Source organism: Dasypus novemcinctus, chromosome 12, assembly GCF_030445035.2.
Source record: "Dasypus novemcinctus isolate mDasNov1 chromosome 12, mDasNov1.1.hap2, whole genome shotgun sequence".
In the NCBI taxonomy this organism is placed as follows: domain Eukaryota; kingdom Metazoa; phylum Chordata; class Mammalia; order Cingulata; family Dasypodidae; genus Dasypus; species Dasypus novemcinctus.
The window spans coordinates 106,284,040-106,297,810 of NC_080684.1; the positions used below are offsets into that span (position 1 = coordinate 106,284,040).

At 67.9% G+C, this 13,771-nt stretch overlaps 1 protein-coding gene across 3 annotated transcripts in view; it reads right to left on the minus strand.

Annotated features, from left to right (window-relative positions):
• The window catches only part of KIAA0930 (KIAA0930 ortholog), a 49,448-nt gene that overhangs the window by 6,146 nt on the left and 29,531 nt on the right, over nucleotides 1–13,771 (minus strand). For all 3 annotated transcript variants that reach the window (XM_058308925.1, XM_071219105.1, XM_058308924.2), the window contains 8 exons: nucleotides 12,241–12,392; nucleotides 7,357–7,482; nucleotides 7,195–7,272; nucleotides 6,823–6,924; nucleotides 5,598–5,738; nucleotides 4,253–4,447; nucleotides 1,634–1,796; nucleotides 152–310 (listed from right to left, as the gene is read on the minus strand). In XM_058308925.1, coding sequence (XP_058164908.1) covers nucleotides 152–310; nucleotides 1,634–1,796; nucleotides 4,253–4,447; nucleotides 5,598–5,738; nucleotides 6,823–6,924; nucleotides 7,195–7,272; nucleotides 7,357–7,482; nucleotides 12,241–12,392 — 1,116 coding nt within the window. The remainder of the gene's footprint in view (nucleotides 1–151; nucleotides 311–1,633; nucleotides 1,797–4,252; nucleotides 4,448–5,597; nucleotides 5,739–6,822; nucleotides 6,925–7,194; nucleotides 7,273–7,356; nucleotides 7,483–12,240; nucleotides 12,393–13,771) is intronic.

Consider the following 13,771-nt stretch of genomic DNA (forward strand, 5'->3'; position numbering starts at 1 on the left):
TCTGAAACAGGGAGCCAAGACGCCTCCGTGGAAACACAGGCTGACTGGAAACGACGGCGCGGGCTGAGCCGATGCCCCCAGTGTCCTGGGGTCCAGGGCCCAGGAAGCAGCTGGCTACAAAGGTTACTGTTCCCACATCGCCCAGCCTTACCTGTCAGAATCCGATGCAGCGGCAAGGTGACGTAGGTCAAGTGTGCATAGAGAAGGAAATTTCCGTCTGCTCTGTTCAGCTTCAGCCACGACCCGACCAGGGACCGCCCCGTGCCAGACAGGGACCGAGACCGCAGATTGGTCGCGTTGTGCAGATTGGCTGCGGGGAGAGAGCCAGGTCAGCGCCCCCGGGGCGGGGGGGAGTCACTGGGGTGGAGGAAGCTGGGGAGCCCCGGCCGTCCCAGCCCTGGTGCCACCCTCTGCTGCCGCCCGGACCCCGGGCACCCCTTACCCACAACTCCACCGGCACCGCGGCCCTGCCTGCCCGCCCAGCCTCCCCCCGCGCCCGGGGCTGCTGGCCAGGGCACACCCTGCTCGTGCTGCCACGCAGCTGCCCCGTGGCTCCGTGTCTGCAGCGCAGGGGTCAGCAAGGTGTGGGGACCTCACACCACAGTGGCGGGCTGGGACAGGGACCAGCACTTTCCGACCGCTTGGGAAACGAGCCCCGAGTGGGGCACGACAGTGCTGGGGGGGAGGCCTGCTGCCCCGGGGAGAGGGTCTTGCCAGTGGCGCCCACAGCCCCACGGGTCAAAGGCTGCCGTCCTTTCCTTCCCCGTCACTCCCCAGCTCCCTGCACAGGGCCCGGCCCAGGGAAGGGGGCAGGGAGCTTGCCGGGGCCCTCCGGCCCCTGCCTTCGCTCGTCACTGCGTGGAGCTGTCCCCGGGCCGGGTCCAGAGCCCAGAGCTGAGGACACGGCGGTGTCCACCCCTCCTCCAGGGGGGCCTCCGAGCAGAGCCTGAGCGTTCCCGTCTGACCGTCGCCCCCTTGCTTACAACCCTCCCGTGGCTCCCGACCCCCGAGGAGCCCCGCCATCCGCCCCGCGAGCTGGACAGGCAGAGGCACCGTCCGCGGACAGGGAAGGGTGACGAGAGCGGGCTTGCCGGGAGCGAGCAGACACGAGCAGGCGGCCGCCAGAGGCGGCGGGGCCCGGCGCAGCCCGGCACGAGGGCGTGTGCGCCCACGACCGCTGGAGGACGAGCAGCGCCCGAGGCGGCCCGGCGAGGCCCGAGGAGCACCAGCAACTGAAGGTTCTAGAGTGGAGGGCGAGCTGGCCAAGAAGACACCAGGACTTGCACCAGGGGGCCTGGAGCGGGCAGAGCTCCCCTCTCCCTTGGCAGTGACCCCTCACACCGGCTGAGTGACCATCAGCTCTTCTCACACAATTCGGGGGAACCCCAGAAGCCGGAGAGCCCCTGGGCTGTCCACAGAAGGCTGCGGGGACAGGCTCCCGCGCCCTCTCCCAGGGAGGGGTCCGCGGCGGCCCAGATTCTGAACGCCGGGGCCCCGGGGGTGGACGTGCCCGGGCAGGGGGCCCGCCCGCCTGCCCCCAGCCCCACCCCCAGCGCCCTGCACGCTGGAGGGGACGGCCGGGCAGCCAGTCTTGACCGAGGGGAGGACGGAGAGCGGGCACGGGCAGGGTCACCTCCGCCGTCGTCCTCCCGGAAGAACTCCTCGCTGTCGTTGGCCGAGTGCGACTTCTTCATCTCGGCCATGTGGTGCCGCGGCACCTTCCTCTTGAGGGACGGGGAGAAGAAGGTGGGCCGGGTGCTCCGCTCGGGGGTGGGGGGCGTGCTGAAGGAGGTCACCTGGAACGGGGGGCCGCAGTCGCGAGGCAGCAGGGGCACCCCGGGGCGCCCCAAGCCCGCCCGTGCCCTGCCCAGCGCGGGGCCCCCTGCGGGGGAAGAGGCACCGGCCTCAGGCTCCGGCCGCGGTGGCGGGCGGCTGAGCGGCCTGGGCCACTGGGGGACAGTCCTGCCCAGGAGGCGGCGCCGAGGCGGGGGCAGGCAGGAGGCCCGGCGCGTGCAGCCAGCCCCCGACACTGCCCCAAGCGTGACCCCCGATGCGAATTCCCCGGATCCTCCCGCCCGCGAGCCGCCGAGGGCAGAAACCCGGGCAGGGACCCCGACCTGCCACCTGCCGAGGCCACCCGGCAAGACGGGGCCAAGCCGGCAGCGCCAGCCCACCACGCCTCCCCAGCTCCCCCTTCTCCAGCCTCTCCCTGACCGCAGCCTCCTCTCCACCAGGCCTGCGGCTGAGGAGCTCTAGGCCCCGCCTCCCCTTCTCCTCCCTGCCCGGCCGCTCCCTTCACCACTGCACAGGGCCAGGAGGCACACGGCACAGGTCCCTGCCCTCAAGGAGCTCACAGTCTGCTGGGGAGACAGACTGGGAATGGGACAACACACACAGCACGTCGGCCACTGAGGCTTCGAGGGGAAGGCACAGGACATGGGGAGCACAGAGGCGAGAGCGTTCAGGGATCAGGGAAGGCTTCCTGGAGGAGGTGCCGCTCGAGCTGGGTCTTGAAGGACGAGTAGGAGTTCGCCAGGTGAAGAAGGGGGGGAAGGGCGTTCCAGGCAGCGGGAACTTGGCCCCTCTCCTCCCTCCTCCCCATGCAAACAAGCATCTGAGGAACAGGATGAGCTGGGCTGGGGCTTCCGGGGGCCCCGGCAGCCTCCTGGTCGCCGCTGCAGCATCCACCGAGTCCTGGCGGCCGCTGGGCTCCGGACGCTCCTCCCATAAGCCAGGAAGGTTTTCAAAAGACACAAGAACACACACCAGAAACCACAACACACAGTCTGCGGCGGCCTAGCCCCAGCCCCCAGCGGCCCTCTGTCAAGGGGCCCGAGTGACAGGGCACAGAGGTGGCGGGGCCTGGGCTGCGCTGGGAGGGCAGCTGCAGGGTCCGGCCCAGGCCCCCCCAGGGGCTCACGGGTGCCTCACAGCACTGGATCGGGGAGGCCGCCACTGCCCGCGACAGAGCGAGAGCAAGACTCAGGCGGGCCCGGGACACGTCCTCTGTCACCCGGCCAACGCGGGGCTGCAGCCAGCACCCAGCCCTGTCCAGCCTGGAAGCTGGGCCACGTTGACGGGACGACTTGGACGCACGAGTCAGGCTAGGGGCACGGGGCCCTTGTCTACAGTCCGTGGGCCCCGGGGTCCCCGTCCCAGCAAGGAACCAAACATCAACAGTTTCTATTCCAAAGACAAGAGCGGGCCCTGCCTGCCTGAAATTCTCAGCCATCTGCGCTAAAAAAAAAAAAAAAATCGAATGGCATTTATTGTCTCGGCTCTGCTTTGCACATTCACTGTGAAAAATCTAAAAATAAAACAGGTATAAAGAGGAGAAGAAAAACTGCTGCCCAAGCACCTGCGGACGCCCGGCTGAGAGCGCGGCACACGCTCTCCTCGGGCCAGCGTTCCCAGCGGGCCTCTCGCCCAGCAGCCGGGCAGCCAACAGGAAGCGCAGCAGCTGCGGCCCGGGGAGCCCCGCTGCGGGCGGGCCCCTGCGGGTGCTTGAGGAACCGCGGCTCCTCCGAGCCTCTCGACACCTCGGCAAGGGGGTCTTTCCATCCCATTTCCAGATGGGAAAACCGAGGCTCAGAGAGGAAGGCCTTGTCCGAGGCAATGGGATTCCAGCTCGGCCTGCCTCCCGGCCAGCGGCACTCGCACCCCTGCCCTCCCCAGGGCTGGACTCTGCCCTAGAAGACCCCGGAGGGCGCAGCAGCCCGGGGCCGGGAACTGGGGGCCGCGGCGGGCTCTGGGGATGAAGCTGCCCCCACACGGCGCCCCACCTGAGGGAAGGCGGGTGCCGGGGAGCCAGGAGGCCTTGGGTGGCAGGCGAACCAGTGCTGTGCCCACCCTACCCGCGGGGCAGCTGATAGCGTATTAACACAGGAGCTGGGAGGAGGGGAGCCGCGTGGCCCAGGAGGGCAGCTCCTCATCACCCCCGCCCGGCTCAGAAGCCGTGGGCCCGGCCGCCCACGGGCCTGCCTCGGGGAGCCCGTGGGGGCCGGTGGGGGCCGGTGGGAGCCCGTGGCTCTCCTGCGGGCCTTCAGGCTGGTGCGGTGGCAGCTCAGGAAGCAGAGACCTCTGGCCCTGGTGCTGTGTGACCTTGGGCAAGCCACGCCCCTCTCTGAACGTCCACCTCCTCCCAGGTGGAATGGGAGGCTGACATCCACCTCTGGGGGTGCTGTGAGGAGCAGGGGGATGGTGGGTGTGCCTCCGAGAGGCAGGGGGCCCCGCCCCGCTGTGCAGCCCTTACCCGCTCGTGCATGGGCGAAGCTGGGCTGGAGTCCTCTTCGGTCCCACAGGGGGACGTGTCCCCTGTGGACACGCGGCTGACCGCCATCTCAGCGTGGCCCTTGCCCTGCGGCCCTTTCATGCGCACAAACTCCATATTGTTGTACTTGTAGAAGCCAAATGACATCTTCTGCGCCATGCGCGCAGCCACGCTCACCTGTGGGCAGATGGGAGATGGCAGGAGGACTGGGCAGGGACGGCGCCACAGGGTCTCCCCTGGGACGCAGGCGGCCAGGACGACCAGCCCTCACCTGGGGGCTTCCGGGGGAGGGTCTCGGGCTCTGCCTGCAGCCCCGCCAGGCCCACAGGCAGGGCAGTGCCGGGCATTCCTGCTTTCCTCGCTACCGGGTGACCCAGGAGCCACAGCCACGCCTGGCGCCAGGCAAGGACCCCCGCTCCAGGAGGGCTGGGCGGCCTCAGGACGGCCGCGGGCCGGCGGCCCACCCCTGGCTCCCCCAGCTTCCAGCTTAGTCTGTCAGTGGCCAGTCTGGCTCTGCAGGCCCAAGGCCAGTCAGCGCAGGCCAGTGACTCAAGGCTGTGAGGGAGTCGGGGGTGGCTGTGGTTCAGGCAGTTGAGCGCCTGCCTCCCACACGCGAGGCCCAGGGTTCCATCCCCGGTGCCTCCTAAAAACAGAAGCAAACAACAAGCAAACGAGTCAGCGGATGCAGGGGAGCCAATGTGGCTCAGTGCTTAAGCGCCGGCTCCCCACATACGAGGTTCCAGTTCCACCCCCAGGCCCAGCACCTCAACGTCAGCGGTCGGTCCCCCGGGAACTACAGAGCAGGAGGAAGCCCCACCCACACTGCCACGGAGGCAAGAGGCCCGAGGGAACGGAGACGCACCGCGACAAGTGCCCCACAAGGTGGCCAGGAACAACTTGGCGGGGGGAGGGGGGTGTCGAAGGGGGCTCAGGGCTATGGTGGGGCAGTTAGAGCACACGGGGGACCGCGGGGCCTGAGGGGGGCAGTTAGAGCACACGGGGGACCGCAGGGCCTGAGGGGGGCAGTTAGAGCACACGGGGGACCGCAGGGCCTGAGGGGGGCAGTTAGAGCACACGGGGGACCGCAGGGCCTGAGGGGGGCAGTTAGAGCACACGGGGGACCGCAGGGCCTGAGGGGGACAGTTAGAGCACATGGGGGGCCGCGGGGCCTGAGGGGGGGCGTTACAGCAGCGGGGGGAGGACTACAGAGGCTCCGAGTGGGGCGGTGAGAGCACAGAGCAGAGCCGGGCGTTTCCAAGCGTCCAGGACAAAGGGCGGCGGCAGCAGCGCCCGTCTGCGGGCGGCCGGGACCGTGCCCAGGACTCACGCGGTTGTCGTACACCTTCTTGAGCGCCTCGTAGCGGATTGAGCCCTGGAAGATGACGCCCTGGAAGGTGTTGGTCTTGTCGCTGGCCACCAGCTCCACGCAGACCATCTCCCCTTCCCCCACGGTCATGTCGCTGAACACCTGGGGGCGCCGAGAGGAGACGCAAGTCGGCGGGTCCACGACCCGAGCCCCCGCCCCACTGCTCGCCCCCGGGGCTCGGGGAAGCCCTGCTTTGCAGGGGAGAATGGAGCCGAGCTGCTGAGACACTTGTCCGCGGCCACCCGGCTCCTCTACTGCTTCAGACCCTGGGGAAAGGGGGTGGGGACTGGAGGGGGCTGCCGGCCCAGCTCAGGGGCCTGAGCCCATGTTTGCCGGCCCAGCAGGTCCCGGGGCCCTGCGGCCCATGTCCCAGGCTCTCCCTCGCACCAGCCGGGGCAGCCCAGCCCCAGGCCCCCGCTGCGCTGGCAGAGGGCAGCTGCCCAGGAGGCGGCCTGCAGGGAGCCCCGCCACTTGGACGCAAAGGCCAGGGGCGGTGCGACCCCGTCCTGCCTTGCCCAGGGGCCTGTGCACAGGTCACGGCGTCCACGGCCCCCCGGCCGGACTCGAGTCTCAGCTGTGCCGCGCGGGGTGAGGGCGGGGGTGCTTGGCCTCCCTGAACCCCGGCTGCGGTGCGTGAGCTCCTGGCCAATCCCAGACACCCTCAAACTCAGAGGAGGCCAGAGAAACGCGCGCCCGGCCGCTGCAGGGCGAGGGTAAGGGCTGGCGCTCGGGGGCTCACGGGAGAACCACTGGGCAGGTTCCTTCCCAGCACCCTGCTCCCCCGCACAGGTCACTTTCTGCCCTGGGTCCCGCGTCCCCGACCTTAAGAAAAAGGCCCCCCCGGGTAACTGCTGAAGCCCCCCTCCCTGACGCCCCGGGGCCCCAGGCTGGGGCAGGCGTGGCGGCGCCTACTTAGGTGTAGGGAGGGAGGAGCAGGGCTCCTGGCGCAGGCGGCGCACCCCCCGCTTGTTGGTTCATCTGTGGTTTAACCCTGAGAGGTAAGTAGGACAACCGTCGTTGTGTCCATTTGACAGATGAGGAAACTGAGGCTGTGGGTACGAGCCACGTCTGCATGAGTCGGGAGCCCCCCCACGCCCGAGCTGCCCCGTGGCCCGTGAAAGGTGCTCCCCGATGAAGGGCAACCTGAGGGAGAAACCGCTGGCCACAGCTGGCCACAATGGCTCACCTCCTCGAAGCTGTCAATCATGAAGAAGATGTTGGGGTAACTGATCTTGGACTCCTCCCCTTTGCTGTCCATGGGGTGTTTACTGGGCGACGCAAACACTTGCTGGAAGAAAGGCGATTTCAAGGAGCACGTGAGGCCCCAGCCTGAGGCGGGCCGGGAGCCCCTGAGCTGGGTGGCCGTGTCCCCCAGGGCAGGGCTGCTGGGGCCGCTCAGGGCCAGGGCGAGCCGAGAGCACCGCACTGGGGAGAGGGGCGCTGGACACCGGAGGACCTCAGGACCCGGAGGGCCTTCTGGAGCCAGACCCCTTGCCCCGGGGCCCGTGGGCTGGCTGGAGAGCGGCCGACGCTGCGGTCGGGGGCCCCGGGGGCTCACCTGGGACTTCTTCCTATGGATGTGGATGTCCCCGCCGTCGGAGCGGGTGCACACAGCACAGGTCACCATGTAGTCCAGCTGCAAAGGAGGGCGGCACAGCGTGAGCCTCGGCCCAGGCCCGCGGCGGCCCTGCTCCCGGGGCGCGGCCTGCCCGCCCCTCACCTTCTGCAGGATGAGGTTCAGGCAGACGCTCTCCTCCCAGTCGATGTCGGGGTCGCCGAGGCCCGGCAGCTTCTTGGAGTCGCGCCGGTACACCTCCACCTCCACCTCGGGCTCGGCCTCGGCCAGCTGCAAGGCGCGGGGCAGCGTGAGCGCCGGGGCCGCCCCCCCCACGCCCCCGGGCCACGGCACCAAGGGCCTGGCCTCTGACCCCTGAGCCTCAGGTTTGCACCGTGTGCCCTGGGGCTCATCGGCCCTCCCGAGTCTCACCTGCGTCTCCTCACCTGCACTGTGGGCTGTGCTATATACCGTGAAAATGAACAGAGACGGTACTTCTGACGTGTCGAGAGTAACAGCAACAGTGACACTGACTGAGCACAGGGTGGGCGCCAGGGTGGGCCAACCATTTCAATTAACAAATTCTAATTATTAATTATTACACAATTTTTTTTTAGTGAGAGCTGACAGCAGACAGAGCCAAAACTAAACAACACAGAACCCGTTAACAACCACAAACCACGGAACGGTCTAGATGTGGTTACGGATGCTAAGTTATTAGCCCTGACCACCGCCCCGCAGGGCAGCAGCCTTAGCCCATTTTAGCAGATGATGATCAAAGTTGCTGAAGACCAAATAGTAAATGCAAACTGCAGAGCAAGCAGAGCAGCGCTCTCGCCTCCCAGGAGGGGAAGGGACGCAGCCTGCCCTGGCCCGCAGTCCTGGGTTCCGAGGCCCTGGCCTCCTCCCTGCAGGACACAGGCTCCGAGAGACACCTGCACACGCCCTGCCAGCCAGCGCTGGGCCACTCGCAGGGCACAGGTTGCCCGCCCCAGGGGTCGGTGAGAGGAGGAGGGAGCCAGCCTCGCCGCGCCGAGGACCTGTCCCACGGTGAGCACTGGGGACTTGCCCTGCCTGGGTGTCTTCTGGAAAGCCCCCCCAAGTGTCCGCTGGGCTCCCTGGGCTGCTCTGACTCTCGATCCCATCCCATCGCCCCGCTTTCGTTCTCTCCTCCCAGCACGGATCACTCTGAAACCTCCTGCCTCGCTCTCCTCCAAGAGCACGGGAGCTCTCCGCGCAGCGCAGCTGCTCAAACCTTCGCCAGTTCAGCGGGTGAAGGGAAGCCACACGGACCTCAGCCCACAGCCGGGTGACCGCAGGGCGCCAGAGGCACACCGGACAATCGGAAGCCCGGGATCCAGGGGTGCGCCCAGTCCCCCACTGTGGGAGTCACGGCTGCTCAGGGCCCCCATCCACGGAAGAACGGACCCCCACCGTGGTATGTCCCTACGGGGATTATGCGGCGACGAGGAGACGCGGCCCACGGCTGCTGGTCAACAGAGGCGAGCCCCCCAAAAGGATGCGGGTGGGAAGCCAGGCAGACAGAGAGCGCGTGCTGCCCCTCGGGGGGTGGGAGCCACAAGACTGGGCGACCCCGCGCCACGGGCCGGTGGCCAGGGCGGTGGGCACCCCTGGGAGGTGCAGGCACCCGGGTTCCGTGCCTGGATCTGGGAGCTGGGTACAGCAGGTGTTCACTCAGCACACCTCCAGGCTGTGCCGTGGTGGTGCACTTCCTGTTTGTACTTTACACCAAAAAGAAGCTGCGCGGGCTACACAGGCTGGAGGGAGCGCCTCGCGGCTCTGGGCTTTGGCTCTCTGCGGGGTGGGGGCTAGGAAAATCCGCGGGCGGCCAGCCCAGAGCAGGCCCTGGACCCAGCAGAGCCAGCTCCCCTCGCTGCCACAGACAACAGGCGCACAGCGGGGCGGAGAAGGCGGGAGACACAGGCAGGCCTCCCCGCTGGGAGCGGCCGGGCCGGGATCCCCGAGGCATCCCCCAGGCATCCCCGGCGCCCAGCGGCCTGCGCCCTCCCAGCCACCCTGCTCCTCGGGCGAGGGAAGGGGGGAGCTGGTTGCTATGACGACCGGGTACCAGCTCGGCCACAGGAGGCGGGGAGGCATCTGGGCCTGCCGCAGAGGCCCCGCAGTGCGCAGGTGCACAAGGCCCCCCGGCGTCTGGTCTGCGAGAGGCTTTCTTTTCTCTCCGTCCTTTTGGGGGGTGGGGGCGGAGCGTCTGGGAACGACTGTCCAGCCTCCCCACCCCGCTGCGCTGGCCCTCAGTGGGGGTGCAGGGAAGGGTTTTCCTTTCATCACCGTCTCCAGCGCACCACCACCTCCAGGCAGCCCTCCACCCTGCGGCCGGGTGATACCCAAAAGGGGAGGGGGAAAGCCAGCTTCCCCGCGGCCAGGGCCGCGCCTCGCCCCTTCCCTCAGAACCAGCAGACTAGACTCGCGCGTGGGTCCCCACCCTCGCCGGTGGGGTGCTGCGCCTGCATCTGCACAGGACTCAGACGGGCTTTTGGTGGAACATCCCAGCCCAAGCACAGCTGGGTTAGCGGGCCCGTGGGGCTTAGGGCCTCCCTCGCCGACCTCACACCCCCAAACCCCAGGAGAGTGGGGCACGGCCCGGCCCTCCTGCCCTGGCCACCAGTCCTTTCCTCTCCAGCAGAAACGTGCTGCGCTCTCCTGCCCCTTGCTGCCCTGGAGAGCTCCACGCAAGGAGGCCGCCCCAGCCGGGGCTGTGGTCTGCTGGGCTGTACCTGCCCGCCCCGCGGGGGCCTCTGGCTCAACTGCCTGTCCCCGGGGACAGGGGGAGCTTCTGCAGGGACCTCCTCCCGAGGAGCTGGGGAGCGGGGCACTGACGGGTCGGCGGGGTGGGGGCACGGCCTGCCGCCTCCCTCGGGCAGGGACCTACTCTCTCTGGGGTCTGGCTTCCTCCTCTAGACCGTGGGTGCCCCGGCCCGAGACAAGCCTTCACGTGGTGGGGTCGGCTCGCTGTACCCACGGAGGCTCTAGAGACACGCACCATCTTACTGCCAGGGGACCCCAAACTGGCGTCCACGGGGGAGGCCCTGACTCCCAGCTCCTTCGCAGGGCAGAGGCGGGCACCCACGGAGGAAGTGTCCCGACAATCTCACGGTAAAGCAGGGGTAGGCAGGGCTGCGTGGAAAGCGGGGCTCCCAGGCCCCACGCAGGCGGGGAGGGTGTGGCCACCAGGGCAGGGCCCTGCCGGCTCCCACCACTGCCTGCCGAGACCCCTCCTCCTCCCTCGGCAGGGCACCCCACGTCCCCCAAGAGCGGCGCCAGCCCCTGCCCACTACCGAGGCTGCTGTGCCCAGGCCCCCTCCGTCCCCAAGCCCCAGGGCCCTTCTCCCTCTCCTCCTGCAGGACTCAGCCTGCGCCCCACCGCAGGCCCACGGCCCCCGGGCTCCCCTCGCCTGCCTGGCTCTTCCCTCACCTCTCCAGAAGTCGCTCATGGTCCCCACTGGACCCTCCAGGGTTGAGGTCACTCAGGGCTCTGTCCTGGGTTTCGTCAACTCACTCCTCAAAGTCTCCTTCTCCTCATTCAGGACTAGGGTTCTAGTAAATGCTAGTAAATTCCACTTCTAGAACCTTCTTTGGATCTAGCTGAGCAGTCCTCTCCCTCCCCAGCCCGTCCCTTGGGCTTTGTCAGCCGCTCCTGACCAGTCTCCTTGCTTCTACTCTCACCCCTCCGGTCCCTCCACCACCCCACTGACACGGAGCTTGACAAATGTGACTGACCATGCCACCTTGCTCCGTTTATGAGGGTCAGTGGCTTCCCAGGGCTTTGGGGACAAATTCCAAACTCCTAGGCATGACCCTCAGATGCATTGTGACGTGCCCCTCGCCCGCCCTCCAGCCTTATCTTCCTGTGCTCCTCTCCTTACTCTTCTCCCACCAAACTTGACTCAGCAACTGCTGAGGCTCTGGGCCATCGTCCCCTCCCTGCAGAAGGCCTTTTCCCCGTCCTTTAAGACTCGCCTCCCCGAGAAGCCTCTGCTGCCCGCCCCATCCCTTCCCGGCCACTGTGGGGCTCTCTGTGATCATCCTGGATCCCCAAGGAGGCACCCAGTCTCCTGGAGCCACAGCTGCTGCGTATGCCGGGTGAACTCTGGGGGACCACGGACCAACCCTTGGGTCTTCTGGAGGGCCCCGCAGTCCAGCCATCTGGCCGCTGGACACGCAGAGGTCACGGCAGGAAGTCACTAGATAGAGCCTCCTCTGCAGCAGGCAGCCAGGTCTGACCACTTCCGGCTCAGAGAACAGGCACCTGCAGGGAAGGGGCTCCGGGCGCCCCCTGCCCAGGCCACAGCGAAAGGCCTCAGTCTCGGGGTGCGGGGCGCTGGCTGGGAGCCAGACACACTGAAAGCTCCAGACCAGGCTCTGTGCCCCTCCCATCTTTTGTTTTTAAAGGAGAACAATGCGTTTGCATGTCTGACACACAGGTTGCTTAAACAATGTATAAACTAGGAAAGCTTCTGGAAAACAGAGAAGGGAGCATGCCAGGTTTGCTGCAGGAAACCCCACCCACTTAAAGACCTCAGCGCGTTGCTGGGTGCTGAGGTGTGAATCGGGGATGAGGCCACCAACCCTGTCGAGCCGCTGGGAGGACAAAAGGAAATCAAGTAAAGTTTAGCCCTGGGACTGGTACGAGCTCTATACAGAGAAGGCACTGGTGCCATCGTCACCATCCTTGTCCCGCTGGCTCTCCCTGCCCGTGGCCAGGGGAGGACGTGGGACGCTGGTTAGACCTCTGCTCTGCCATTTAGAATTCTGAGATGTGGCCTCGGTCTCTCAAAGCCACAGCAGCGGTGGCTGCCACGCCTCAGGGTCACAGTGCGGATTAACGACAGCAGGGCCAGCCCAGGCACCTCAGCACGTGTGCCTGGCACGCAGTAGGTGCTCGGTAAGTCTCGCTCCTTTTTTGACACGCACGACGCTGCAGGTAGTCCGCCTTCTGCCAACGTGGGGAGCAGACCCGCGGGCGGCCTGGCTGGCCGAGGTGGGGGGCCTGAACCTGGGGGGACTCACCTTCCTCCCCTCCATGCCGCCCTCGCTGCCCACGAAGGCCAGCTTCCGGCGCACGTAGAAGAGCATGTCGTCCTGGCGCGGGGCCCCCTTCTCCATGAAGTAGGTGGAGAACGTCCAGGTCCAGAAGGCGATGCGGTCCTCCTTGAAGACCCCTGCGCAGGGGCAGAGGGGAGTGAGGGGGGCCTCCCGAGTCGGGGCTCTGGCCAGACGTCAGGGGGCCTGGGGGATGTCGCCTGCACAGGCCGCCCCTCCTCCCCAGTCTCCCCTCCTTAACCCCCAGGGGTGTGGGGAGCCTGGAGGACACCCCTGGGAGGCCCAATTCCTCCACCCAGCGGCCGCCCAGGTGCCGCAGCGCGCGTCGGCTCCAGGCTGTGCATGAATCAGCAGCTCCGGCGAGGGGAAGCCGAGTAAGAGGAGCTGGAGCCGAGTGCGTCACCGTCGCTGCACCGCGGGAGATGCGTCCCGGGATCCCCAGCCAGCGCCCCGCGCCCCCCGAACCCCACGCACTCTGCCCCCACCGCATCCCCGGCCGGCGCCCTGCGCCCCCCGCCCCCACCGCGTCCACCGTCCGCCGCCCGCAGCCCGCGCAGCCCGCGCCCCCTGCCTCGCCCCTAGCGCCCGGGCTGCAGCTGTCCCCCAGAGAATCCGACCTAAAGGACAGTCGCCTCGGACCCAGCCCCCACCCTCCATCCCTTGCACCACAGGGGTCCTTGAGCGCTGCATTTTAAAGTCGGCTCCACCAGGGATTGCCGCTACAGAACAGCAGGGCTTCCCGCCAGGACCTGCCCCCTGCAGCACAGGGCAGCAGGCCCGCGGCCCTGGAGGGAGCTGGGCTGCTGGGCTGCGCCAGGAGCCCGGGGGGGGGGGGGGGCCGGTTAGCTACACCCAGCGCTGCTGGGGAGCTGCGGGGAGCTCCCTGCCCTGCACCCAGCAGGCCCAGAAAGGGGCGCTGCCTCCTCTTTTGAGCAGACCCAGTGCTTCAAGATACGCTGCGGCGCTCTCTCCTAAAAACTCGAAGGCGCCAGTGCTCTTGGTTTCTCTCCCTCCCTCCCCTGCCCCTTTCCCAGAAAGTACTTGACAGTGTGACCTGGTCCCAGGCCCGGGTGCTGGAGGCACCCCTGCCCCGGCTCGCAGGGGACACCGGCCAGCCCTCACCCTGGTGGGGGCTTCTCCTGCCTCCCAGGCCAGGCCCCCCACCCCGGGCATCACGGGAAAAGCTCACCTCCTCCGTCTACCTGCACCATTCCACCAATGCCCCGGGGCTGGAAACCAACCCTCTGCCAGCAGCTGGCAGCCCACCCGTGCAGCGCCCACCTGCCCACCCGCCCTCCTGGCTCCCCGCCACTCGACGGCGAGGGGAGGAGCCCATCAAGGGGCTCTGTCAGCCGGCGGGTGCTGGTCAGTGGGCTGGGAAAGGCAGGTCACGCTCAGGGACAAAGGAGGACGTGCAGGGCAGACTCTGCCTGGGCTCACGGGCCTCGCAGGACACCTGCACCCGCCGACAGTCACCTTGAAAACTCCCCCAGGCCCC